At 43.0% G+C, this 27,275-nt stretch overlaps 1 protein-coding gene across 5 annotated transcripts in view; it reads left to right on the top strand.

The window, feature by feature from the left end:
• LOC124062937 (protein bicaudal D homolog 2-like) overlaps positions 1 to 26,333 on the top strand; it is a 42,483-nt gene extending 16,150 nt beyond the window's left edge. The window contains exons 2-12 of one of the 5 annotated variants that reach the window (XM_046396051.1): positions 1,276 to 1,488; positions 10,621 to 10,773; positions 11,709 to 11,923; positions 12,031 to 12,277; positions 13,851 to 14,108; positions 14,222 to 14,425; positions 14,520 to 15,068; positions 15,620 to 15,771; positions 20,478 to 20,709; positions 22,286 to 22,378; positions 24,026 to 26,333. In XM_046396051.1, the coding sequence (XP_046252007.1) occupies positions 1,276 to 1,488; positions 10,621 to 10,773; positions 11,709 to 11,923; positions 12,031 to 12,277; positions 13,851 to 14,108; positions 14,222 to 14,425; positions 14,520 to 15,068; positions 15,620 to 15,771; positions 20,478 to 20,709; positions 22,286 to 22,333 (2,271 nt within the window). In that variant the 3' untranslated portion in view covers positions 22,334 to 22,378; positions 24,026 to 26,333. Of the gene's footprint in view, positions 1 to 1,275; positions 1,489 to 10,620; positions 10,774 to 11,708; positions 11,924 to 12,030; positions 12,278 to 13,850; positions 14,109 to 14,221; positions 14,426 to 14,519; positions 15,069 to 15,619; positions 15,772 to 20,477 lie in introns of all 5 variants that reach the window. The other 4 variants (XR_006844021.1, XM_046396050.1, XM_046396052.1 and 1 more) reach the window with 4 other exon arrangements.
• The last annotated feature ends 942 nt before the right edge of the window (positions 26,334 to 27,275 follow it).

Raw genomic sequence — 27,275 nt, forward strand, 5'->3', positions numbered from 1 at the left:
CTGTCATATTTCCTGAAATGTGAGAGAGATTCTAGACACCCTGCACGAGACATGATGTCACGCACTTCTGTGACCCATTAAACCAGTTTTATGCACACATTCGTTTAAGTCCTGCAAGTAGGCCAGTTCAACTAATACAAATTTCCAGCTTTTCCTTTCTCTAAAGGAATTACTGGGATTAATATGATGCGCAGAAAATCCTGCAGCCACCAGTCACGTGCAGATGTAAGGGGGTAGCAGGTCAGAGAAAAGAGAGAATGCTCAGCAGCTGCAAACAAGGTCAGATTCAGTGCCTCAGGTGATTTCAGATTACTTCCTGCGCGTGAGTTGTGAGGCGAGATGAGAAGCAGAATTTCCATCGGATCACTGGTGGTTACAGGATTGGATATGAAATCTCTAATCGGGGGGTGATTATATTGAGACGGGAGCGAGTAGCCTAACCTAGATTCTACTGCAGTTAAGATCTTTCTGTCTCTCTCTCTCTCTCGTTCTGTCTCTGTTTGTCTCTCTGTTCATATTTGGCTGCCTTGTAGAACATTGACAAATTAAGGTCAAAGTTAAGGTAGCACTGATAACAGTGAAACAGCCTCTCATATTGCACAGTCAAATCATGTGAACATTGTTAGTCTTTTCACAGAACACCCTCCCCCTACAGAAAGTGGAATGCTTAGCTTATGTCTTCCTTAGTTATTTAGTCTTCATAAACTTCATCCCCGTTGGACAATCTGTAAAAATCAAATAATATCTGCTGACCTTCCTGTACTCTGCTATGATCTCCTAAGGTATTAAGAGCATTAGAATACAGGCTTCTCATGATCGCCCAGACACAAGTCCATTTGCTCTACTTTTCCTGTTTGGTTTTTCCATCTGTGGAGTCACTCTGGAGCACGTGCAGAGGAGGCCAACGTCCTACGGGTAGGGGAGGGAGAGATGGGGGAACAAGGGGGAAGACGGGATGATGCAGCCCAGATGGAGCCTGACTGATTATCTCCACGGGGGCAAAGGCAGTATTTTAGGAGGTTTTTGAGCCCCAGTCCCCATCTGAACCCCAGTAGTGGAGATAAATGTCAGTTTAAAATGTCTGAATCCCAAAGCAAACTTTTGTCAGTCACAATCCTGATATTCAAAATTTTAATAGCCGGATAATGCTACATTATCTGATTTACATATATATCTAGTTTGGACACTTCATAGTATTAACAATGAATTAACAACTAATCCTCCCATATCTTTTAATGCTAGAGCTTCTAATCAAGAGCTTTATTGTATCTCCAGGCCTTTGGACAAGCCTACTCCAACCACAGGAAGGTGGCAGCAGATGGGGAGAGCCGTGAGGAGTCTCTTATCCAGGAGTCCGCTTGTAAGGAGGCCTACTATGAGCAGAGGGTCCTGGAGCTTCAGAATGAGCTCCGCCAGACGCGCAACATCCTCACCAATACCCAGTCTGAGAATGAACGTCTGAACACCATCTTCCAAGAGATGAGAGAGGTGAGAGTGCCGGCAACATGACCAGAACTATGATAGAACTATTTGTGGTTTTAAAAAGCTTAAAAAGTTACATTTTAACCTGTTCAAACCAATCAGCTGCATATGTATCACAGAATGCTAATAACACACACATATGCAAGAGGTCCCTTAATGAGAACATTACTGTTCATCAGAAGACATTTTATTGTGGTAGTGTTCTTCCTGCGTCAGTACTTTGAAAATGAACTCGCTTCTGAGTTGAAGCAGAGGGTTGTGTCTGCGCTTGTTTGCCTGCAGCTGCTGAGAACAGTGGGTGTGTTTGTTGATGCTATCGTCTGCTACTGCTATTTATCTTAACAGATCTTCTCAAACTCAGTGTCGCTGAGCCCAGTAGGAAGCTGGCACGTAGAACTTTTCACTTTTAATTTGCTGTCTCTCAGAGACTGCACCCAGAATCATTTACCTTTAATATTTTGTGTCCAAGCCTGTATTATTAGGGTTGTGAATGGAGATTCAACAACTGGTGTGTTCTTGACATGCTAAGACAAGAGTAATCAAACTGTAATGACTACAGGACAGAAACCAGGCTGATTGAAGCAACACCTTGCCTTCAAACCTAATGTGATGTCCTCCACCCTTATTGTGCTGCAAGGTGGAGTTATCATTTCAGATATGAGAAAAGGCGCTGATTCCGTGGGAAACATGCTCTGTTGCAAAGGATGGCACGATCCTACTCGAATAATTAATCAATTATCTTAAATTTGTGTGAACTGTTGCACAACAGTAACGCTTTCAGCCATTGCCCCAGCTGTGGCATTAGTGACACGCCTCATTATAAATTCATACCTCAGACAATCCCTTTCCCAGCCTGTTGGTCTTCTAACAGGAAAATTGTATTTTTGCTGAAGCATGACCAAGCCACATCCCTAAATCAGAGCAAACCTTTTACACATTCCAGCAAACATTTTCAAACTCTGCTCTCTTAAGCTTCCCCAACTATCATAATGTGGGCCTTTATTGTCTGCGCTCCACTTCGGACAATGTCTGACCTCTTCACTGTTTCCATTTACATATAGTCACAGATAATTGACCTCATTAGAAGAAACAAGAGAGCAGTGCAAAGCGTGGGTTGTGTGTCTTTGCCAGTAGCCATGCATGTGTGATGTTGCGTGATGGAGCTGGTGATGAGATTGAATTAAAACAAGAGCGGTACAGGTTGACTGGGAGATGTAGGGAGCCTTGAGGATTGAGGAAGCCTGTTTGACACAAAGATACTGAGACATAAAGGGATGAAAAGAGATGAACAGAGTCTGACAGCAGTGCAGAGGGGAGCCCCTCACTGGAATGATAAACAGGGCGGTTTGAAGTAGCAGCTTGTTTGAGGAGTTCGGCTATATGAGGAGGGAAGGAACAGACTCCTAGATTTAACTTGATTTATTTGGCACTCACAGCTGTAGATGGGTGCATTATACTGTACATCACATACTGTAACAGGAAGGAGCTCCATTTTCTGTTTGTTCTATGATGTTGCATCATATTTGTGTTTTGTGCAGGGATTCTTTGGTTCTATCACTATTTTACCACAACTACTTTTAGATGTTAAAAGTTGTTATCTCTTTCATGCAGACCCATTCACCAGTGCAGTGTGACATTCACAACACCTTTTTTAATTTTCTCCATTCTCTTCTTTCTGTGTAATGCCCTCGCTATGTGGTAGTTAAACCCATAAACCCATCAGTGTTCCAAATCTTTCCATGTTTGTGCACAGCAAATATGGCCAAGCCACTGTTTTGCAGGTCCAGTTGGTAATTCCAGTGTGATTGGGAGGGTGGGGGGCAAGTTAAAAAGGGATTCCTTCCTGCGTGACTTTAAAGTCTTTGGCAGGCAGCTGCAGGAGTCACTGCTGTTTTCTGTGAGACTCTGCTTGACACGGATGTCAGCTGCGTTTCTTACTGAGATTAGCGAAAAAGACTTTAAAATGACATGTCGTTCACAACAACTTAAGTTCAGGAAAGCTCCAAATTCCACTATAATTAGGTCAGCTACTGCTCAGCTCTGCATCTGAGTTGGTATAAGTTGGGCATTATGGAAGCCAGATGTCCAAACAGAACATGAGTTCCCCTGTTACTGCCTACAGCCATTCAAGATTGAATGTGATTACTCTCTACAAATATATCATGCCTCTTAAATCTCCCAGCTGATGTTATTTACTTCTTTCTTTACTATTTCAGTTTACTATGTCTTCATGATAAGGTTTGAGAGAAAAGGGAATGAGATGTTGGGTGCATATCTGATCTACAGCTTTGGTGTAACTAGTGTCACACTGGTGGCCTGCTTGATGGCCTTTCTGCAGGTGCCAGTCCCATTATAAACACCCCAATACAGCACCGTGGGCCTCGGCCAGCTCTAATTGGCCAGATGAAAAGGGCTGGAGTGTAAATCACTCCATGTATGGGAGATAATGACACCCTTCTAATGGTACTTCTGCGGGTGTGAGGAGGAGTGTGTGTGTGTGGCAGGCAAATGGAGGGATTCTGGGCAGTGAGACTGGCATTGTGACCAGACTGACACGACTGAAAGACGCCTTTGTCTTCCGGGTTTCAAATTAGCCCAAAAGCCCAGGCAGGGAGAGGGGTGGTAGGAGGCGATGTGAATGCCATGAAAGAAAGAGAAGGAAGCTTAAAATCCATTGGAGAAGGAGAAAAGCTTAATGAAAGTAAATTCAGTAGCAGTAGTGGATAGCACTGCTCTTCTGGAACAGCGTGGTTAATCATATTGAGTCAGGAGGATGACTGAATGACTCAATTTATTCATGAAAAGCACCTGACAGTTGGGCTGTAACTGTTGCCTTTTGTGTTTGTTTCAAAGTGAGTTGTTTTTGTTCTTCTCCCCAGAACATCTAAAAAGTCCCTCTGTAAAACTGAGATGTATTTAGGCTGAGAGCTTTCACTACAGCAGCAGAAAAAATGGCTTGCAAAGGGCTTACAAATTGTCATTTGACTCTGTGTTGTTTTCAAATCAGTTACATGATAACGTCACCATTCCACCGATCCACAAATCTGGAAGCTTCACACGGTGTGAAATGGCTGTTGTTTCTGTAGAGGGGAGTTTCATTCACAGCCGTTTAGTTACAGCCTTTCAGCTGGATACTTCCATCATGTTTAAACCTTCCAGGCAGTCTCTCATGCCAAATACATGAATGTTGGCCCAAAGCAAAGAAAAGACAAATTTTACTGCCATGGTAGTCTACAGGATTAAATCTCTAACATTGTGAGGAGGCGCACTGTAATAGGCATGACTTCATTAAATTCAATCTCATGTCTAGCAAGAAATGTGCCTGCAGTGATGGCTGCCATCATCCTCACAGAGTGGGGATTCCTTTTGCCTGCCTATTAAGAAATTATCAAGCAAAGCCAAGATATAAAAAAAGAAAGAAAAAATAACTGAGAAATGTTCTCAGTGTATATCAGTCTTTTACTTTCAATTCAAACTCTCACAAAAGGTAATGTGCTTCTACCTCTGCACTGCCACATGATTGCTTGCTGTGTTTCCTTTCTACATTTGCATCACTGAGGATGCTGTGCTGACACACTGTCATTCTGAAATAATTTACCTCCTCAGACCATTTTCCTTCACAGACACGTAGGTTATGTTGCTTTTTGTCAATCGCCATAAAGTGGAGGCCATTCAAATGTTCAAAGTGATTGGTTTTTCCACCTCATTGAAACAGTGGATGGAGCCATTGGACATTAATTTGAAGTGCTGTTTTAAACAACTGAATTGAACACCTGATGGAGAAGCAGGGGATTGGGAGAGGGAGGTGTCTGCACTGATGAGATGAGTTTAAAAGGTCGGAGGAGGGCAGAAGTTTAAGCTCATTGAGAGGAGGGCCATTGTTGTTGTTACAATCAAAAGAAATTGGATGGCAAGTCTGCAGGTTTTCAGTGGCAGAATAGTGGAGCAGATGGACATGCAAGCAGAATTTCAGTTGTAAACAACAGTACTGAAGCATTAGCTTGATTGTTGGAAGGTCAAAGTTGAGACATGAAAAGATCCAAGGAGGTTTGCTCTTTTAAATTCAATTCAATTCAATTTTATTTATAGCACCTTTTACAATCAAAATTGTCTCTATGTGCTTTAGGGAAACCCAGAGCCTGAAGCAGACAGTGGCAAGAAAAAACTCCCTTTTAACAGGAAGAAACCTTGAGCAGGACCTGGCTTTGCTCTCTGTTGTTATTATCATCAGACGTGAGGGTAATAAGACTCCTGCAGGGCTCTGAGGTGTTGACGTTGACTGCCACAGACCACCTCCCGTCCTGTGCTAGTTGGTTGAAGAGGAGAGTAAAGACACTACCTGGGAGGACAAGGGGATATAATGAGTTAAGAGACAAATTAGTTGATTCTGATTTTTATTTTTAATTTTTTCACCTATCATTGCTACTACTATCAAAGTGACCTACCACCTACTCTACAGCCTCCACATGTTATTTCTGTTATCTGACACATCACTTAATCTTGCTTCCACTTCAACTTACTGTCTTGAGCCACATGCTTCACAGATGGATGGGTATTTTTAGCTCTTAAAAGGGGTGAGTCTCCAGAATACATTTAGAAGATTTGACAGTGATGCCTAATAATGTTTGCATTTTTGGTGACATGCTTAAGGATGCTCTGAAAGTGTGTTGCTCTTGATTTAAAGCCCCGGCTCACAACACAAAGAGTTTTTCTCTGCCTGATCAGTGGGTTCTAATAAATCAACAACACACAAACAAGCAGACCTTCACATTCACTTAGACTAATGGGCACAAACGTGCTTGTGCACATTTCTCCACAATCATCCAAACGACCTCAAAATCACTAATTCACTGTTAAGTGCATGCAAGCACACTTTCACCCTTTGGGCTTTTCACCAGCCACACAAAGTACCATCAGCCATGCACTCACAAGGTCCTGTCCTCTTTTTAGTTTTTAATTGTCACATTGAGAAGTGTGACCTTGTCTGTTTTTTTCTTTCTTTCTTTTTGTCACTCTAATGGAAACTTGGTAGGCAGAATAGAATAACGACTGCTTGCAGCGAAAAGGGAAGATGAAAGCATATCTGCTTTCACCCCCATTTTGACTCTGACAGCAGCTATAGGCCCCTGAGCGTCATTATCCTTTGCTCTGTCTAAAGCTATACCGGGGGGCGCTGAGCTATACTACATGTGCAGTTCATTTCTCATCTCTCCAGAAGGTAATCCTGGGATGTGCTGGGCTTGGTAGAGTTAAACTCGGGCTGACATGACCTTGACGTTCTGTAGAGCCTACAGGACATGAAGCTTTTTTTTTTTCCTCATCAGCTCATTGAAGTCTGAAAGTGTTCCTTTGAGCACATTATCTCTAGAGATCTTCAGGCAGAAGCAAACATGGTTGTGCCCGTCTTTTTTTTTATTTATCTTATAACTATCTGTGATGGAACTGAAGCTCAGTATGAGGAAGCAACTCAACTGTGACTGATACATGGCCTCTAAAAGCACAGTGACACACTTGCAATAGAGAGTGGAGGTGGGGGTTGGAAAAATGAGAGTAGTAAGTGTGTTGGTGAAATGGCAAAATGGAGCTCAGTGGTATTAGAAACAGAAGCTGAGAAATGGGGCTTTAAAAACAAAAGCAGTATTGACCTCCAGTTGTCATATGATCTGGGAACTCTACACTTTGTCGAAATAATATTTCAATAGAAATAGTATTTTCAGGAAAAGAAAATCCAGTGCTTGTGCATTTTACTGAAGTGCAGATTGAGCAGAATGAAGAGTGAAATGGAGGTCAATGGAATGAGAGTGCAAGAGAGAAAGGCAGAGAGATGATAAAAAATATATATATTTATGTAGCCTGTCTGTGCTATTATGTACAGTCTTGTGCCATCTGGGAGTCTGGGCAGAGCTTTCGAGGGAACCAAAACCAGGACGTAAGAAGCCAGCAAATATGGATTTTGCAGAAATGCAAGCTGGCTTCTCTGTAGCTATTAAGAACAGAGCGGAGCCTTTAACAAAGCATTAAAAGATTCCTAATCTTCAGTTGTATTAAGCCTGAAACTTTGCCACCGTGGCTTACTAAATGACAGAGATGTTTCCCATAGAAGTAGAGGTTATAGTAGCTCAAACACATTGAGAAATTACCCAGAGCTTTAGTGAGATTTAAGAAGGCTCAGTCCCACCATGCTGTCAAAAGCACTTTAATGGTTAAAAGAAAGCTTCTGAGTTGAAGGTGAGAGAGTTCATGCAGTACAGCTGGAAGCAGCTCTGACCCACAGACGTGTGCTCGCGTGACATTTTGCAGCACTGTGACCCAGACTCATATGCTTTATCATGCATATACACATGCATGCACTCGTCCTCCTAATCCTCCTGCAGGTTTTGGTAAGGCTGTTGGACCTGGTGTTTTTACTACCGTACCCCTTTACATGGAAGTGACACATTTGTCTGCATGTGGGTGGCGTAGTTGTATTCAGGCAGCTGTCCAGACATCACCTGTAGTGACAGCAGGCTGGGGGGGAGGAATTCACACATAGGCCCCCCTACACTCCAGTGTCAAACCAGCCACACACAGATAGGAAAAAAAATTTGTCACATTCCCAGGAGAGTCTTGTGCTCTTCATATGATTAAATGTTATTAACATTTTATAGCAGGGACGCACATGGCCACCGCAAACCTTAATGAGTTTACTCAAATCAACTTCTGTCAGGCAGCAGGGCAGCGTAACCCCCTGGCCCTCAGTCTCTTAGGGGTTCAGTGTTAGCAGAGGATGTGGAAGCCAGGTGAAAGGTCAAAGCCCTGCTCTGCATTGTAATCAGATTGGAGGAGGAGTTTAATCAGGTTTACTGCTGGCCTGTATTCACTGGATTCAAACAGCACTCACCCTCCAGCTGAGGCACTTATCCCTGACCAGGAAAAGACCTGAACAACCAGCTGGCACAGCTTTGAGTTGAAAACAACACATCACTCCAACAGTTATGATTAAGCCGAAGGTCTTCATGAAATACTTATCTTTATGTCATTTGATACTCCAAAGCTATTGAATCTATTAACGGGTTTCGAGATTCCAGCTCTTGTTTTCATTTTTTGCTTTAACTCGGTTCTCTCTCAGAAGTCAGACCGAGAGGCTTAGTGGTAGGACTGATCTGTATTGTAAGCTCATGCATTATGCAGCGAGGCAACATCAGGACTTTCACACAGCAAACACCCACGCTCATTAGACATGCGCAAAACCCTGATGAATATTAATGCACCTTCAAACGTCAGCCTCAACTCTGCACAGAGAGATTAATTATTATACAGAGCAAATGAGGAGCATGTACTCTTCATCAGAGGGATTTAGTCAAATTTTTTGTCAATGAATTCCTCTCTTAGTAAACTAAATATGTGAGCAAATTTGGATTAAAGTTAGTTTATTTGTTGGAGGCAGGTCAGATCTGTCTGTATATTTTGGACCATTAATTCTTGTTTATTACTAAAGCTTTATTACTATGTATTATGTGAGTACTTGATTATGAATAGCATGTGTGGGAAATTGTCTGAGCACACCACTATGGAACCAAACCATTGGCTTCTGGCTCTTTAAAAGGTGTTTCTAACCAGGATCTTCAGACCGTCAGATCATCTTATAACCCACTATTTCAATAATAAATATTACAGCAAAGTGAAAGCCTGGATTGACTTGCTGTGGTCATTGATATGATCCGAGAGCAGGGATTTATGATGCGGCCACATGGTGACGGCGTGAGAAAAATAGGCCACCTGGCAAGAGATTGGGAGGCTAATTGTCCCTCTGGTATTAGGTTTTCTCTGCCAGCTCTCCTGAGAGAAACACATGCATCACACCCACACACACACATACACAGCCACAAACACGCACCTGTAAATCCTGACCATATTGGAGACAGAGACTTGTCTTACTGTCCCGCACACGTAATATGTACTCATTCTGCACATGGTAACTGTGTGTGTGTGTGTGTGTGTGTGTGTGTGTGTATTGAAGCAAATCCATGCAAGCACACACAACACTACCTTCAACTGCGCAAACTAAAAGTTGCTTGCTCACTTGCACATATGAACATTCAAGGTCAGTTCAGATGGTGCTGAATGCAGAGCTCTATTGCAAGTGTCTCTCTCACACATTATGTACAAACATGTAGGGCCCACTCTTGTTCATTGTATATCCCATTACTTCAGAGCTTTTATCTATTACTCAAGTAGTCCCCCACCCAAATGTCCCGTGGGGCTCTTATGTTTTGGGTGGAGTCAGTCTGCTGGGTTGGGAGAGCAATGACAAACCTTGAAAGAAGAGGACGGCTGAACAGCACAGGTAGTAGGGGACAGCTGGCTCAGTAGAGCTGATCAGATTCTTCTGGCTTTCAATTTGTGTCTCCAAGTGGGGGGAAGGGCATGTCTCCTCTGCCTACCTCTCTAACCTTTTATATAATTAATGATGTCTTTCCTGAGCAGCCACGTAGAGCCAGCTGCACTTGTAGTATATTTCAAACCTTCGTTCCAATTTGTATAAAACTGCTTGTGAACACAATGTTAACATTTTTGTGCATTAGCCGTAGAAGCACATTGCTTCACTTAAACATGCTCAAAATATTATCACAAATCAATTGAAAGTGGTGGGAATTTTACGTTTTGAATTTCAACAGAAATTCAGGACGTTTTTGCACAATTTCTGATTTCAACAGCAGCTTCTTCAATTGTGCTGATTAGACCTTGTACCTTCTTGTACACAGAACCAAACCTAAATTAACTCCTCTTAAGAAAATTAGACCATTACCATTGAATGTCTATCTCCTTAAGAGAGAGAAGTAGGCTTCAGTCTCTTTGGAGCCATCAGAGGCAGGCACACTTGTGGCCCACTGCCTGAAAAGGCACCTGCCAGCTCCCTCTCAAACACGAACAGGTACACACACACTGAACACACACGAGGGGTTTGGACAGATGGGAACCCTTTCTTATCTAGCAAGATTTAGAGTGTTAAAGAGCTAACGTGACACAAACAGTTACGCTAAAGCAGCAATATCCAATCAATTGCCATCTCTCCTACACTCAGTCAAACAAGATTGAAATACTGGTCACTGACAGCTCTTCCTCATCTCCCTCTACCTTCTGCCTATGGCCCTACAGAACAGCCAGATGGTGGAGCTCCAGAGGAATCAGCTCCGTGACGACATCAAGGAGTACAAGTTCCTCGAGGCTCGACTGCTGCAGGACTACACTGAACTGGAGGAGGAGAACATCTCGCTGCAGAAGCAGGTTTCCGTGCTCAAACAGAGTCAGGTGAGGAAGAACCCGTGCTGCCAAATGTTTCAGTCATGCAAAGGCTGAGATTGGTTTGGTTGTAGTCTCAAAATGAGAACAAATAAAGTTAATTTGCCTTGGCTGCTGGTTATCGTCATCCGTTGTTCTGAGTCTGGCTTAATTAAACTGGTGGTTTCGGGCCAAGTTCTTTTTTTTTTAACACACATGTACTTCCTACTATCTTAATACATCTCAGTAGCCCTGTAGGCCCACCACCTCCCACGCAACAGCTCTCGGTCGGTCTCCTTTTTGTACTGATTAGAATGCCAAAAGAAGCATGTTTGCATTAATATTCAGATTTAATTACGACAATGCAAACATCCCCCGATACAGTCAAGAGACAAGCAGCTGCATTTGTTCGTTTCAAATGCCTTGAGCTGCCATCTGGATGTAGAAGTGAGACTCTGTAACAGCTATCATTCTTCAGGGCAGAGATTTTAACACTTCGTAGTAGAAAACACACTTCCTGGGTTTAGTGTAATGAGTGAAATGAAAAAAAAAATCCCCCTTTGCCCATCTGCAAACATAAAACAGCTGAATTTCTAAGTAGGATATTTCCATTTAATGCTGGCTTTTATGCTTGAGCTGTTAATTCTCTCCATTGGCGCTTGTCATCTTGGATCATGTTTTCAATCTTCAACAGAGGGCACGAAATAAACTAAAGCTCCTACCTTCAAGACAGCCTTTATAAAAATAAATCTCAAATCCAATTAACTTAAAGTTAATTATAAAGAGAAATTAAATTGATATGTTCTTGATTAACATTATCTTGAATAATCTTTTTGATCCAGCTTGTTTGCCACACATGAACCAATCTGAGAGTCCATTTCCAATGGAGCTGCATAAAGTTGGATTGATTTTCTCTGTGAATCCAGAATCATTTAAAGTTTTCCCCCTCCTCCTCCCTTGCTCAGGTGGAGTTTGAGGGTTTGAAGCATGAGATCCGTCGTCTGGAGGAGGACACTCAGTTCCTCAACAGCCAACTGGAGGATGCCATCCGACTGAAAGAGATCGCTGAGCGTCAGCTCGGTGAGGCCCTGGAGACCATCAAGACTGAGCGTGAGCTGAAAGCTTCCCTGAGGAAAGAACTCTCCCACTACATGAGCATAGGAGACACTCTGTATCACAGGTAAAAAGAAACAAACAAAAACAAAATCCACACGCAGGCAAGATGCTCAGAGGCTTCAGCATGCAAAGAGCATTAAATGACACACCGTGTCCACCTTTTTATCCCAGCCCTCTTAGCATTTCTCTGGATGGTCTCAAGTTCAGTGATGATGCGGCCACCGAACCTAACAACGATGAAGCCCTCCATGGATATGAGAATGGCTTCACCAAACTGGCCAACGCCATCACCTATGACAACTGTGTGTCCACACCGAAGAACGAAGAGCTGTTTCATCCTGCACCCAGCCTCGTGGACGACCTGCTCAGCGAACTTAACATCTCAGAGATCCAGAAGCTCAAGCAGCAGCTGATGCAGGTTTGTTCCTCCCCAGCATGGACAATTGAAAACACGGTCCATAGCAGACATATCACTGACCCCTGCTACAGACAGGTAACAGTCGATATACTGATTTGTATTTGTGGCTTTTACAGGCTGGGATGTATATGAATAGTTCATTTTATTTGTGTTCAGTGAAGACAGGGTTGATAGCAGGATAATGACAGTGAAAAGAAACAAAGCACCTTGACGACTCCTTATTTTTTTTGTGTAAATTTGATTTGTCATGCCGTATAAATATTGTGTTGACCCAGGCTGCCACAGGGATTTATATCCTGTTGTAGCAAAGTTAATCCAGGGAAACTCACACACCCTTCAGGCTCCACTGGGCCGCGAGGCAGCGGGTGGTGGCACCAGTGGACCTGCTATCTGCTTTTTCATCACCCCATGAGTCCCAACGCCACGCCTGACTGGGTGCCATGGTTACCAGAAAGTACCTGGGAGCTGTGGATAATAATTGTTTTAGATTCAAGGGATTAACAGTTTTATTTTTTTTCTCCTTTGTCAAACATGAACACAATTGCTGGATTAATGTACGAACTAGAAGTCTATACTAGTCTCCTATAGGTACCATTCTAGTTCTTAACCTGAGCACTATGGTGAATCTGGCGGGCTGTGACCCAGCAGCGTGTCGTCCTGCCAAGTCATTCCACAAATTCCAGGGAGGAATCAGAGCAGTGGAAACAAAAAGCTTCCTTTACTTACTTAGCCTAGCCTAGAGTCTGTTGCCCTCTTACCTTACCTCATTCTATTGATTAGGCACTCAGGGATCAATCCTAGACATCCGCTCCTTGGATATCACTCTGGCAATCTATACCAACATCCAGTATATATTCTGCAGAAGAATGGTGTGTTAGCTGCCCACAAGACCTCTTGCAAATCCAAGCAATGTTCTAAATATGTAAATATGAGAGAGCCTTAGTATCAGCATTGATTTATTTAAATCATATCCAGTTTTTCTGTTATGTGAAATCCATCCGTTCATCATCCTTTTTCACACTTTTATTTTATTTTTTATCATTTATTTTATGTCGACTAGAGTTCTCTTTATGACAAGACATCTTGTTTTGAAATGAATCATCATCAGTATATTCTCACTATTAAAAAAAATATATGCAGCTGAGCTGGACCCTGAAGCTTTCATATTATTTACAGTGTCAGACAGCTTCTGACGCAGTTCAGTCTCTATATCAGCACAACTGTGTGTGTATGTGTAAGATGACCTGTCCAGGGGTCTCTGCCAGCACTGAGCTAAACCCAGTTTAGCAGACTGTCAAGGTTATTCTGGCTCTGATGCTGGGCTTCTTGGCAATGAGCCTCACATACCTTGGCAACACAAGTCTGATAGTGGGTCGAGTTACCACATGACAGATAATCTACTGATTTTAATATGAACCCAAAGAAAGAATCATTCACATCATCAGGAAATTAAAATGTGAAATTGAAGGTGAGCAGTAAGCCAAGAAGAGCGTGCTATACTGTCATTACAGGTACACAGAGTGGTGACCTCACATCTTACTGCTTTTTTTTTTGTCACTGCCTCTTCTGTCAGATGGAGCGTGAGAAGGTCAACCTGCTGTCCACCCTGCAGGACTCCCAGAAGCAGCTAGAGCAGGCTAACGGTGCTCTGTCAGAGCATCAAGAGAAAGTCAACCGCCTTACGGAGAACCTTAACGCTATCCGCAAGCTCCAGGCCAGCAAAGAACGCCAGTCTGCCTTGGACAACGAGAAGGAACGTGACAGCCATGAAGATGGAGACTACTACGAAGTGGACATCAATGGACCTGAGATTCTGGAGTGCAAATACAAGGTACCGGTCCTCTTGTATTTTAGAGTAGATAGGCCAAAATAAACATGTCACTGTACATATCGTCTTTGTTTGTACTCAGCTTTCATGTATTCTCAACCTTTGATCTTTGCTAGGTGGCTGTGTCTGAGGCAGGAGAGCTGAAGGAAGAACTGAAGACTCTGAAGGCGGAGTACCAGGCCTGTCAGTCACGTTACGAAGACGAACGCGCCCGTCTGGAGAATGACGTGTCTACGCTGGGAGAGAAGCTGGCAACTCTGGAGAAGACGAGTCAGACAGAGAGAGAAGAGAAGACTAAGCTAGAGAAGGAGCTGCGCAAGGTGAGATGGCGCTCTTTATACTGACATTCTGATAAATGATTGATTTTGTTTTTTTTAGAAAAACACCTAACATGTTTTGTCTCTGTGTCCTCAGTTGAGTGACGTGGCGGGCGAGTCTCAGGGCAGCCTGAGTGTGGCACAGGATGAGCTGGTCACCTTCAGTGAGGAACTGGCTACTCTCTACAACCACGTCTGCATGTGCAACAATGAAACACCCAACCGCGTCATGCTTGACTTCTACAAGGAGGGTAAGGGAGGTCGGAGCAGCCCAGAAGGCCGTGGCCGTCGCTCTCCCATTTTGCTCACCAAGGGCCTCTTCCCTGAGCCTGGTAAGGCCGACGTAAGCGACGGAACCCCTTCGCCTGTCTCTTCTCTGCCTTCTCCTGTGTCTGACCACCGCCGCGAGCCCATGAACATCTACAATCTGGTGGCGATTATCAGAGACCAGATCAAGCACCTGCAGCTGGCTGTTGACCGCACCACAGAGTTGTCACGGCAGAGGGTGGCCTCTCTGGAGCTCGGCACTGTGGCCGACAAGGACAAGGAAGCCTGCATGGAGGAGATCCTCAAACTGAAATCTCTGCTCAGCACAAAGAGGGAACAGATTGCAACCCTGAGGACTGTCCTCAAGGCCAACAAGCAGGTTGGTTTATCAGTTTTAGCCTTTACACACTCAAAGTGTTTAACTAATTGGGTATCATGCCCAAAACATTTGTCACTTTTCCTTGAAAGGCAGAAACAGAAGAAGAGGGTCTCAGCTATTTCAGGTCTATTCAGCTGTTGCAGCAAATGCATTGCAGACAAGATCTATAACAAACACTGGTGGAGACGGCAGCTTTATCATGCCAGCTGTCCAGAGTATCTGTTTGGTTTACATGGGAGAACAGTCCCCCAAAGCACATCGAACCATAACCAAGAGATGTAGTGTGTATACAGTTGCTCTGGCACCCCTTTATTTGTGTGGAAACTCTACGACCATTAGAGCACAGACATGAAAGCCTATAAACCACCACATATGGGTTTTAAACCAGCAGCTAACAATAGTAACTACAGGCTACTGGGCTACCTTCATGACTTGAAAAGCAGAAAAAAATAGGTCATATGGTCCACATTAACAGCCTTCTTGTGACAGGAAATACACCCCCGACGCCTTCCTGCTGCTATGACCCTTTTGTTCTTCTCGTTCACCCACAGACAGCTGAAGTTGCTCTGGCCAATCTGAAGAGCAAGTACGAGAACGAAAAGGCCATGGTGACCGAGACCATGATGAAACTGAGGAATGAGCTGAAAGCCCTGAAGGAAGACGCTGCCACCTTTTCCTCTCTCCGAGCCATGTTCGCCACACGGTAAAAAACACACCACCTCCTGTTTAGTGGACATCCCTGAAAAATATGTTACAATCACCCTGGTCTCCGAGACTCGGACACAAACACAATTATCTAACCTAAAAAAATGTTTACCCCATTCTTGCAGGAAAGTGTCACATAAGCAGTCTTTGTATTATTCTTAAAACTATTGCATATGCACCCATACACAATATAACCAGGTAAGCTTAAAACAAGATTATCATCATATTGTAATCCGTGTCCACCACATGTTGGCTTTGTGGTGTTATTGTAACGTGACATGTTTAAGGAGGATATTGTTTGTTTTCGAGAATCATGGTCAGGAAGGGATACATTGATACTCGCTATAGAACAGAAGGTGCTGTATTTAAGCTGGGTATCATTTAACTATGTCACTTAAGCAGTGTTTTTGGTCCAGTGGTAAGTGTGTGTGTATGTGTGTGTGTGTGCGCGCGCTCGTATGTCATATGGGCTGACACACTCGCTAATCTTTTCTGATTCTGAAGACAAGCCGGTCAAAGGTTCTGTGCATAATCCCACCTCATCTTGGCCTGGATTACACATTCACCACTCACTCACTGCTGGGTTGTTTGTTTTGTTGTGGGTGGGTGGGTGTGTGTGTGTGTGTTCACGTGCATGCATCATAGTGAAAAAGGTAATTCACCTGTATGGGCACTCATACACATTTTTAGATGTGATTATAGTGACGGTGCTAGTGATGTGTTACTCACTTTTTGAGTTGCTTTTTCTCTCCATGAATTTGATGCCTACTTGTCCCTTCAATATCAACTCACAGTCATTCCTTCTGCATTTAAGGCTCCTCCTCAGTCCACAACCAAGCTCAAACATTGCAGAAAGAGCGGAGGTAGAGGAGGAGGAGGGTGCGGATAGGCAGCATTATAGAGCGTAGGTTGCAGAGGCTGCAGGGAATGTGGACAGCTCAGTCATCCACTCATCCAAGTAATTCAATACCTATCCCTGAAGTGCAATGAAGTAACTCCATATACCTGCAGCATCTTATCAATTAGTAAAAGGAGGAAAACTCCTGTCTGCAAATGTAGGTATGTGTTGTCATGGGTTTTTGGTGCACTGCAGAGCCATAGAGTTAGAGGGTATAATGCTGAACTGTTTGAACTCAAGGAAACCTGAGCTAAGCAAAAACCAGAGCTTGCTCCTAGTAATGATATTATTTTTGCTCCTTAGGGGTGCATGAGTTCTGTCACTCGTCATTGTGAACTGCAGTGAAGGGAAGGTGTTAGATCTTCTTTGCTGTGTGGAAGCACTATGAAGTATCTTTAAGCCTCTTTCGCTGGAGAGGCTTAAAATACCGACAACACATCACAGCTTGCTGTTTACCGTTTGTGTCAACACACGTGTTTGTCTCCTTGTGCACAAATCACCTCCCCTGATGATGATGATGTTCTTGAGACTCCAACCCCAGTTTTCTGTCACTGTTCTGGTGCCTATGCATGAATTACATTCTGTCTGTTTATGGGAATCACGTATTGGTATGTAAATTCTATCCTATACAGCACAGAGTTGGGTCAGGGGACTCTTTGAGAGGCTGAGGGACTCGTCTATGCAAGGTTTCCCACACTCCCCCCCTTTGTATTCCTGTCCCCCCATCCGTCCTTCCTCACCGCCAAACACCCGGTTCTCTAGTCATCTGGAAAGGAAAGAGAGGAAGGGGGCAGGCTTTCAGTTAAAGCCCACTACAGGAGCCTAATTTGACAATCTTTTTTTTCTTTTCATGGTAATCAGATCAGAAACTCTTTCTGAGGTGCTGGAAAACTCTCAGATACAAATGTGTGGTCTTGTGGACAAAAGGAGTGGAACTGAAAGAATGTTTATGTTTTCGTGGGTTCCTTTGTGTGATCTTGCGCTGCAGTCTTGCCTCCCATAGATTACTTGAGTTTTGTGAAGTGTACTTGGTTCTGTGAGAATTTCATGAGAAGCGCAGGGTTGAATGTTTTTCGAGCGTCTGTACGTGTTCGCCTTTTTGTTTCTGTATGTGTGTGCCCCTCCAGCTGCGGTGTCTGGTGTCATGTTAACACTAAGCTCCTGCCTCCAACATTCCTAAGACATGCCTCGACATGCTCTCAACTCATGCTCATACTGATTAACAGTCGAACCATTAGCCTGAGTTGCATTTCATTTTCTCCTCAGGCCTATACCCTCAATCATCCTGCTGTTCCGTTGTTGATTGTATTCCCTTTCCATCTTTCTTTCTTTCATTCTGTTCTTACCTCCCCCTCCCTGCACTCTCTCTGATCCATCCATCTCACCGTAACCAATCAAGCCGCAGACACAGCTGAGGATGTCGTTGAGTTTCTGTGCTCTAAAGGCGTTATTGATTGTGAACCACGTTGACATGGATGTTGCACTAGTTGAGCTTTCCTTATGCAGTTGTAAATGACATTGGTCACTGTTAATAATCACAGCAAGATGCGGACAAAGTGGTTGTTTGTTACTGATGTGAATATGATGACTGTTCATCCTCAAAAGGCCAGCAGTTGTCTCCCAGCCCCCCTCAGCTATTGTGCTACCACATCCCATCAGCAGGCCAAAAAGGCTCCTATTGTATCCCTCTAGTCCCTAGAATAGACTCCTCTGTTTTTTCCCGGGAAAATGCACGCCCCCCCCCCCCGATAGGAGAGCAGCTGATCCGTCTGAAGAAGACGGAGCAGCCCCCATCCCCTCCTCCGTCCCAGGTCATCTCGCCATCTCATACTGGGTTTAATGAAGCAGAGCTGATCCCTATTGTCTGGGTGTGTGTCCCACTGGGAATCAAACTGCATACACGGGGGGGGTATTATGGTTTATGTTTGTATGGTGGTCTGACAAGGCCAGAGTTCATGTGGCGCACAACCACGTGCAGCACCACACACAGCAAAAACATCTATGGTTACTGGCTTTTTTTTTTTTGTCTCAGATTTTGTCTTCAAGAAAAAGAATTTGCAGGAGGGTTTTGACAATTCAAAATACTGCAACTTCTAAAAGCCAGAGCAGCTATCACAAAATAACGCTTGAGTCCAAAAAATAATCAAAACAAGTTTGTTTTCATTGGAAACGGGTCACCAATCATCATACTGGCAGACTTTCTGCAATCGTATCTAAAAATGACAAAGAAAAGTTATATCTTGCAGACATTGGAATACAGCAGATGGTATGACATAAATTTGTTTTTGCATTCTTGTGGTCTGTGGTCTTTGTAAGTCTAAAAGTGTGTGTCAAGTGTCACCACAAGTTGATACTTTCCAAGAGAAAGTAAACAATTAAAAACCAGGCACAGAAAAGTGAGTAGAGTGAGGGTGCTGGAGGATGAGGTGCTGCTGACTAACATAGCCAGCCCCTCCCTTCATAAAGACACGTACGTGAATGTCACTCAGATTGTTTAGTCAGCAACACAGAAAGTAGGGATGACCGAGATGGGGAGAGAGAAAGTGACTGGTGCATGCAGACGGACAGACAGCAATGTCAGCAAGGTAGCAGTGCAGGGGAAAGAGGGCTTGAGAGGCACGATAAGAGCCTGGAAGAAGGACATGATTGAAAAAGAGATGAATGAGAGAGCAAGGTAATGATGGGGGAGGTTGGCGAAGGAGGGAAAACATGAAAATGAAAGGCTTGCACAACGAGAGCAGATGGAGAGTGGAGATATAAACCTCCACCTCAAAATCCCTTCGGCTGACCCAGTTTTTATACCTGTCCTGCATTAGACGCATGGACACAGGGAAACAGGCGATGATGTCGCAGTGCTGCACCCAGTGATATCGAGCAGCAGGGAGACAGTCCTCTTAGAAGATGGAAGTGATACATTATCACTCCTGCTCCTTCTGGAAAAAGTGGAGATTAGATTTGAACAGCCACACCTCAGAACCATGAACCATATTCCACTCTTCCCCATCTTTGTATTTCTGACTCCCCTCCTCAGCCTGTTCCTCAGGTGACGCACAGAGGATCTTCTCAGCAACCCCTAGGTTAATGCTTTCATCCTTTGTTTATGTGATCTATTCTTAACTTCCACCGCACAAACACTCCTCATATTATTCATTACGTAAGCTACGCTCAGATGTCTTACCTGTTCATAAACTGTAATCTTACCTTGTAGCGGTAACTGTATAAACCCAAAACCACACATGGAATTAATTTTTCAGGGAGGGCAGGATGGAGGTTACAATGCCACAGTATCTGGTTAGGAAATGCATTGCCAAGTGCTGTGGACAGATGAAATTATTGAGTAATTTCATCTGAGCTGAGAACGCTTAAGTTGGTGGAGTTTGCTTTACAGGACAGAAGTAGCTGATAAAATGATTAGTAATGAAGGGACTCTGCACATTTATCAAGTCTGTAACTGTGAGGAGCAATGGCTCCACCTGGTGGTATTCAAAAACACTGTAACCAAGGAAAAAGTCATGATCAAAGTGCCTCAGCTTCAGTTGTTTTAGTCTTTGACATATGATGTCAGTATCTCCAAGCTTCAGCTCAGGTATACATATCATGTACGCAGTTTTGCAATGGTAAACATGAGAAAAAGCCAACTGATTTATTTGGTCCATTGAGGCAAAGGCTGTTTGGTATATTATTGTGCCCCCTTGTGGTTTGATAATGTAATATGTTCGTGGGGTAAAAAAAATTCTTTCCAGCTTGAAATAAACAAATATGTGTCTGATTTTACAGTTTTTCTTCTCTGTCTGTTACTCTTGCAGTTGTGACGAGTATGTCACTCAGCTGGATGCGATGCAGAGGCAGCTGGCAGCAGCAGAGGATGAGAAAAAGACCCTCAACTCCCTGCTGCGGATGGCTATCCAGCAGAAACTGGCCCTGACGCAGCGTCTGGAAGACCTGGAGTTTGATCACGAGCAAACCCGCCGGGGAGGCAACTCTGGCCGGGCCAAGACCCGCAGCAAGGCCGCCAGTGGCACCGCCAACAACACCCACGTAAGTCAGAGTCTCACCTGCTCTGGCCGACCAGAGCACAACAATACAGCGCCCAATGGCATTCTGGGAGGCCCCGTGGTCTTTTGCAGTGAGAAGTACAAGATCTACTGCGACTGAGACGGCTGAGAAGTCTTCAAGGGACTGCTGTGTACAGAGGGGAGGGGGCCCACGGGCCAAACCCTCCCTGCCTTAGTGTTAAAGAGCCCCACTTGCTCGCTTAGCTGCCTGGCCAGCCTGCGCTCCTCTAGGGACTGCTGTGTTACTAACCAGCTGCTCGTGTGTGCTAGTGTAAACGCTTAGGGGAATGCAGATGTATGTACAGTACTTGGACTGTAGTAGACATATATGGCATGTGGATTATAGGACCCCGGTTATGTTTGGGGTTTTATGGATATTATGGAGTGTCTATTCTTTCCGCTGTTATGGTGCTGTACGTATGATGTAAAAGGTGGCAGCTTTTGTGCTCTTTTGTTCCGTCCCCATGAGTAAGAATAACACATTCTGGGGTGTGGACTTGTCAAAAGGATGTCAATCTGACGGTGTTGTGAATTAATATGGCATCTTCTGCTCGTCTGTCGGCATTGGTGCTCCTTTAAAAAGCCCCCTTCTGCATCCTGGTTCCCCCAGGACTGACCCTTGTCCAGCAGCCCACTGTCTAATAAGAAGAGGAACTTGAAGACAAGGGAACTAAAATATGCAATTTGTCTGCTGTCTTGCTGGGGAGGCACAGTATGATTCTACACAGAAATTCACAAATTGACTGGCTGCTGATTTGATGACAAACTTGTTTGGGCAGAAAAGGAGCACCTGTGACCACAGGTGTTTATTTCAGGATCATTTTAAAGCTGTGATGCTAGAACACCAATACTGTAGGGTCAGTAGAATCGCATGGCTTTGCAGCTGAAAATGCTTATTAGCTTTTTAACTGTTTTTCCGTTGTCAGGTGTGTGGTACGAGACAAACTCATGTATTACAGGGCTCTACATTGCAAAAAGGGGAGTTTTTTTGGTGTCTGGTGAAATACAGGAGGGCTATTCCATGTGACCCATTACGTTGCGATGGATTCTTTCAGAGCCATATATAATAGGAGAGAAAGAAAGTTTGACAAATCGATCTTCGCACCCAAATTAAGTGCACTTCAGCATAGGTGCCTCAGGTTCCTACTTCTGTTAAAATGGATATAATGGTTACTGTGAACAGAGATACAATATAGTTTTGATCAAAGATGATTTTTTAAATATGGAGCAAATCATAGAAGAGCACAAATCAAAAAGACGTCCACATGTGGATAACAAATCTGCAAATGAAACCAACCGACCACTCGGCAAAAGTGCCTGTCGAAACACTTGATATATTTATCTGTTGATGTAAAGCCCTGTCCTTGTGTCTCAACTTGAGCTGTCATCGTTCTTTTCCTTCTCTCCCGCATCCCCTGCCTCCCCCCTCTCTATTTCTGGGAGACTGCTCAGACTTCTCAAGTAATTACTGTGTGGTTATGTGGCTGAAAACCCTTTCCTCATGTCTCTAATCTTGTGTCTTGTCACTCGGTGGCCATAATGACCTTCTCTTTTTTTAGATTGTCAGCAGCTTGCTCCCCCAGCATCACCACTCACCCTTTAACTAGAATGAGGAAATTTGGGGAAAATTGCCCTCAGAATATTTTTGTCAGGTAACGTCCTCACGTACGTCGTGTTCCTGATATTTGCCTGTGTGTGTGTGTTTATGAGCGTGCAAATGAAGGTTCTTCCATGTTGGTGTTCTGTTTTTAACTTTTGCAAATGGAGGGTCCCTCATTTCTTTTGTTTTCTTTGGTTTTATGATGTGTGAGGACAAAGAAACGTACTGTTTTAGTATCCACAATAGCTTTAACCCGTTGCAAGCTAGCATTACGCAAATAGGAAAAAATAGCAGTGGGGCTTGTGTTTAATAAATCCATGTACTGCTTGTGGATCATAGACACATTAGCTTTATGATGCTAAAAGCAGGGTTGATGTGAGGAAACCCTGCAAGGTTTATCAAATGATTCTATTTCTGCTAAGCTATATATATTAAACTGTATTCCTAATACGATCATTTTCAGGTTATAATCTTGCAGGATCCTACTACAGTATTTTTTCCTCTCAAGTCTCAAGAGGGGAGTCAAATTATTCCACTGAAAACAGAGCAAGTTGGCACTCAACCCTGCTTGAGTGTGCATCCATAAGCCACAGCACTCTGCATGGAGACAAGGCTATCGTACACATTAGGGAAAAAGAAGAAAAAAAAAAAGCAACCTCCTTTGAGGTCAGTCACTCTTAAGTTTGAAGATTCACTTAACTTACAAATGTGATGTATTCTGTTTCTATCACTTTGCGCTGACTGAGAGAAAGTTTGGGGAGTAGAGGAGGGAGAACTACTCATGTTGTAAACCAGCTCCTGAGAGAGGAGTTAAGAAAGCCAGACATGCTGGTGAAGAAATCCAGATGTCTGGCCTGAGAGCTGACTCTGGTACTGTGGAGAGAAATGAGTGCAGGGGTTTCCTGAGGGAGAAACCCCCGGTTAATTTTGGGAGGAAAAATTAAAAAAAAAACAAAAAACAAAACAACAACTGAAAAACTGAAGACTGGTTGCTCAGTCAACCAGAGGACATTGATTCCAAATTAGCTGAACCCCTAACCCTTCCCCTTGTACAGGCTCTGTGGAATCACTGAGCAGTAGATAAGCATCCAGGATGTGATTGTGACTAGAGGCCCCTCAATGAATTCCCACTTTGCTCCATCTAGTTTGAGATCAATGTCTGGCTTGTCTGGTGTCATAACAGCATGCCACCTAAAAAGCTCCTCCTACCTCTGCTTGCAGGCTCCTCCCACTTCACCTTTAAGTTTTTATTACAAATGGTGCATCTAGCTTCTGATTTATAGTAAGCCTGCATGTCAAAAACATGACCCATTTTTCATTAACTTGCATGGCACATGAGAAACAGCCCTCTCCTCTGACCTGGGTGGTGGGATGTGGCTCCAACTCCGATGAAAGGTCACGGTACTCGTGAGTCATTGGCTTCCTAACTGCACCCGCAAGATAATTTGTGGTGAATGTGCTTTACGTGCTTTCACATCAGCTCCTCGGAGACATACTGACAATGTCGATATGACAGAGAAGCTCCTGACATGACATCAGCTGCCTCGGGGCTCCTAACACGGCTTCTATTGCTTTGACTAACTACAGCCTCCGCCTGCTTTGTCTGTGTGGAATCAGCTGCTGACCATGTTAACAGTCGCTCTGAATTGACAAAACAAAATGCTAATGCTGATCATTTGTTTGTTTCTCCATTTTGCAGTAATTACGGTAGTTCTGCGCGGATGACGAAGTACCAACACAAGGTCCATTCTCACGGCTGATTGAGTTCGCTGAAAAGAGTTAGCGCTAATAGGCCATTTGAACTTGAAGACAAAACTATAAAACAAAATGCTAATTGAAAACACTGATTTCCAGTCATATCAACTGTCCTACGGCCTTCTTACTTCTTCAAAAATGTGATGTGTGTCAGAATGACACTCATATTTGCGTGTTGCTGCTTGAAGCCAATTTCTCACCAGTCCAATGAACTGATGGAAATTCTGACCAGAGTTTTGATTGGCCAATCCAACCTTCCAACGATAAGCGAGGGGACGTGGGGTTGTTTCTCAATGTAAGTCAGCAAGCTATTGTGTCTGGTTTCTTCTTTTTGTTTGGTTTTAGTTTGTTGTTTTTGTTAATCCGTGCACTTTCATTATATAGAATTATAACAGACTATTATTAACCTTTAGGAAAGCGTAGTAGTACTATGGTTTGTGAGTAAATCGGTATAGGTTATAAGACTATAGGATAATACGTCCTCTTGAATCTTCTGAACTTATATAAACTATTTACTCCAGTAAAGGCTCCACAAACCTACTATTACGACTTTATCCTCAAGATTTTATCCATCAAGTAATCCTTTTCAAATTGCTTTGTTACATCATATGTTATGCTGTCGGTTTTCTTTTATGTTTGTTCTACTGCCATGTTCTATACAAAAAAATCCAGGGTGATCAAATTCTGGGGTTTTTTTCATGTATTTATTATTCCTAGGAATAGTTCAAAATAACACGATGACACTTGACAACGCTCTGACTCGAATAGGTAAGTTGTGTTTTGGGAAAATTTTGAGTGATGCGATATGCTTTTCCTAGCTTCTTACCGAGGGCGTTCAACGGAAACGGGATCACTGACTTTCAGAATTCTCTGCAAGTGCGATAATTAAATTCCAAATTGGAATTGTTTCATTCTCTCTTTGTTTATCGTGCCAAATCTTGGTACACCGTTTAGATTGAAAAGGATCAAGACTCGGAAATAAGGCAAGCCGTCACTGAGGAAGACGTAGTTCGGGCCATGGCTCTCAACACGAGTGCCGGGGTTTTGTTTTTTGGTTTGCTTAGCTCTTCGTTTTTGACCAGTAGTGCCTTTCATTGTTTCAAGGGAGAATCTTAGCCTAGTATTTTATGTTTTCTGTTTTTATAGGTGAGGACTTTGGGTTCAAAATGACTGTGAGCAGCAATAAGTGCAAAGGGTATTTTCCCCTGTCTGCATGAATGAGAAGATAGTTTTGAAATTAGCTCAGTAAAACTGAAATTGTATTGAATTCTGCAGGTCAGTGATCCACTCAATAAATTCAGGGGTATTAAGAAAAGGTTGTTTTTTTTTATCAAACTTTGGGAACCAAAAGAGATCCCTTTGGCCTCCTGTTATTGAACAAAATGCTCCAAGCATCTGTTTATGTGCTGGAGTGGATCAGTGTACCATTGGAAACATCAACGTATCTCTAACATTGTTTGGTGAAGGTAATGTGATATCAATAGTATTGTTGAAAAATGTGCAGAGAGCGCATTTTATGTTTCTCTTTGTCCAATCTGAGTTTTGTTTTTTTTTTTATTCTTGAATCTTTTTTGTTTTTTTTTTACATCATCTTTGAGCATTGTGTTTTCAGGAAACAGAAAACAAAATAAGCATCAACAAGCTTGAATAGTGCCATCATAGCCAATGCTTGTTTGTTGAGGCGTTAAAAGTTACCAATATGGATGAGAAGCTACAAAATAAAAGTGCAATTCAGATACTGTTTTACATTTAAAAAAAAATAAAAATAAAAGTTTTCTGTTTGCTGGAAGCGATAGCATTGTGATAATAAATTTAGCTGTGCAAACTTTATATTGTCATATTGTGTTTCAGTATTGATCCATAATGAGAGTTTGATATCTTTATATGAAAAATAACGACTTCACCTGTATGTTGGTATTTATTTGAATTGTCATGCAGTACTGTATTCTTATCAATAATGTGCATTATGATTAGTGGCATATTGATTACGGCTAAATGTCATATGCATGTTTCTCAGTCATGGGACCTTTACACAGAATTGAAAACAAACATGTAAAACTTTTGTCAGGGTGTTAAAAAAAAATAACAATATTGAGAGATAAAAAAGAAGAAAAGACAAGAATTAAGTCTCATGTATTACTGCTGAACTAATCCCATGAAAGTGTTTTGTTTGTTTTCCAGTAGAGAGGGTGGTATGTCTGTGTAAAGGTAGTCATACTGGCAAAAATCAATAAATGTGACTTAAGTTCCAAGGTGTTTGGGTGTTGTTATTTATAGCTCCTCCTCCTCCTCCTCCAGCAGCAGCAGATGAAGGGTTAATCAGAGAAATATATGGTCTGCAGCCTTGGTGTCTCCTCTGAGTGTTCCCAGCTGGAAGCCAGGGGCAGGGGAACTTCCCAGCTGTCTGAGTGGCTCCAGGACATGATCACATTTCACACAATGAACAAAAACACTTCCACCACCTACTCCCCCATCCCCCTCCAACCCTTCTCTGCCTCTTCTCTGCTCGCTCCTCCTTCTCCCCTCTCAGCCCTTCTCCATTTCCCATTTCTTTTTCCTTTCCTCCCTTCTGGAGATACACCCACACACTCTCTGAAGGCAGTTTCGTTTGACCTTTGGTGCACAAACGCTTCCTGTCCAGGCTCTGGAGGTCAGCGCTCTGCCCAATTAATGCTGCAGTCGATCGTTTTTGTCTTTGTTTTTTTCAGTCCTTTTAAAATGGAGGAGAAATACTGATGGGGTCTTTCAAAAACAACTTAAACGTGAATTCAAAAGAAGCGTGTAAATTTAGAGGGCTGCTTTACAAATAGAATGATTTTAGCTTGTTGGATGTATACTTTTCTGAACTTTTGGGATGTGCAAGTACAAATATAAGTCTTTTCAAATTAGCAATGCATAACAAAGGTTTAGCCCGGTGTAACAAGGGGTCTATGTATTGTTATTATTAGAACACACTGAGGTACTGACACTTTTTGTTTGATAAAACTGCTGCAAAGGTGAGATCAAGAGCCCCTTTGTCTCCAATACTCACCATGTTCCATATGTTTTCTCCGCAAGTCAAAATGATTTTAAGCCACCATTAATTAAAACACCATTAATCATATAAAAGTGAATATTGTCACATTTTTTCATACAAGACACAGTAGTCCAGATGGCATCTATGTTCAGGTTTTCCTTTTTTCTATGGACAAACT

The sequence above is a fragment of the Scatophagus argus genome, chromosome 8 (assembly GCF_020382885.2).
Source record: "Scatophagus argus isolate fScaArg1 chromosome 8, fScaArg1.pri, whole genome shotgun sequence".
In the NCBI taxonomy this organism is placed as follows: domain Eukaryota; kingdom Metazoa; phylum Chordata; class Actinopteri; family Scatophagidae; genus Scatophagus; species Scatophagus argus.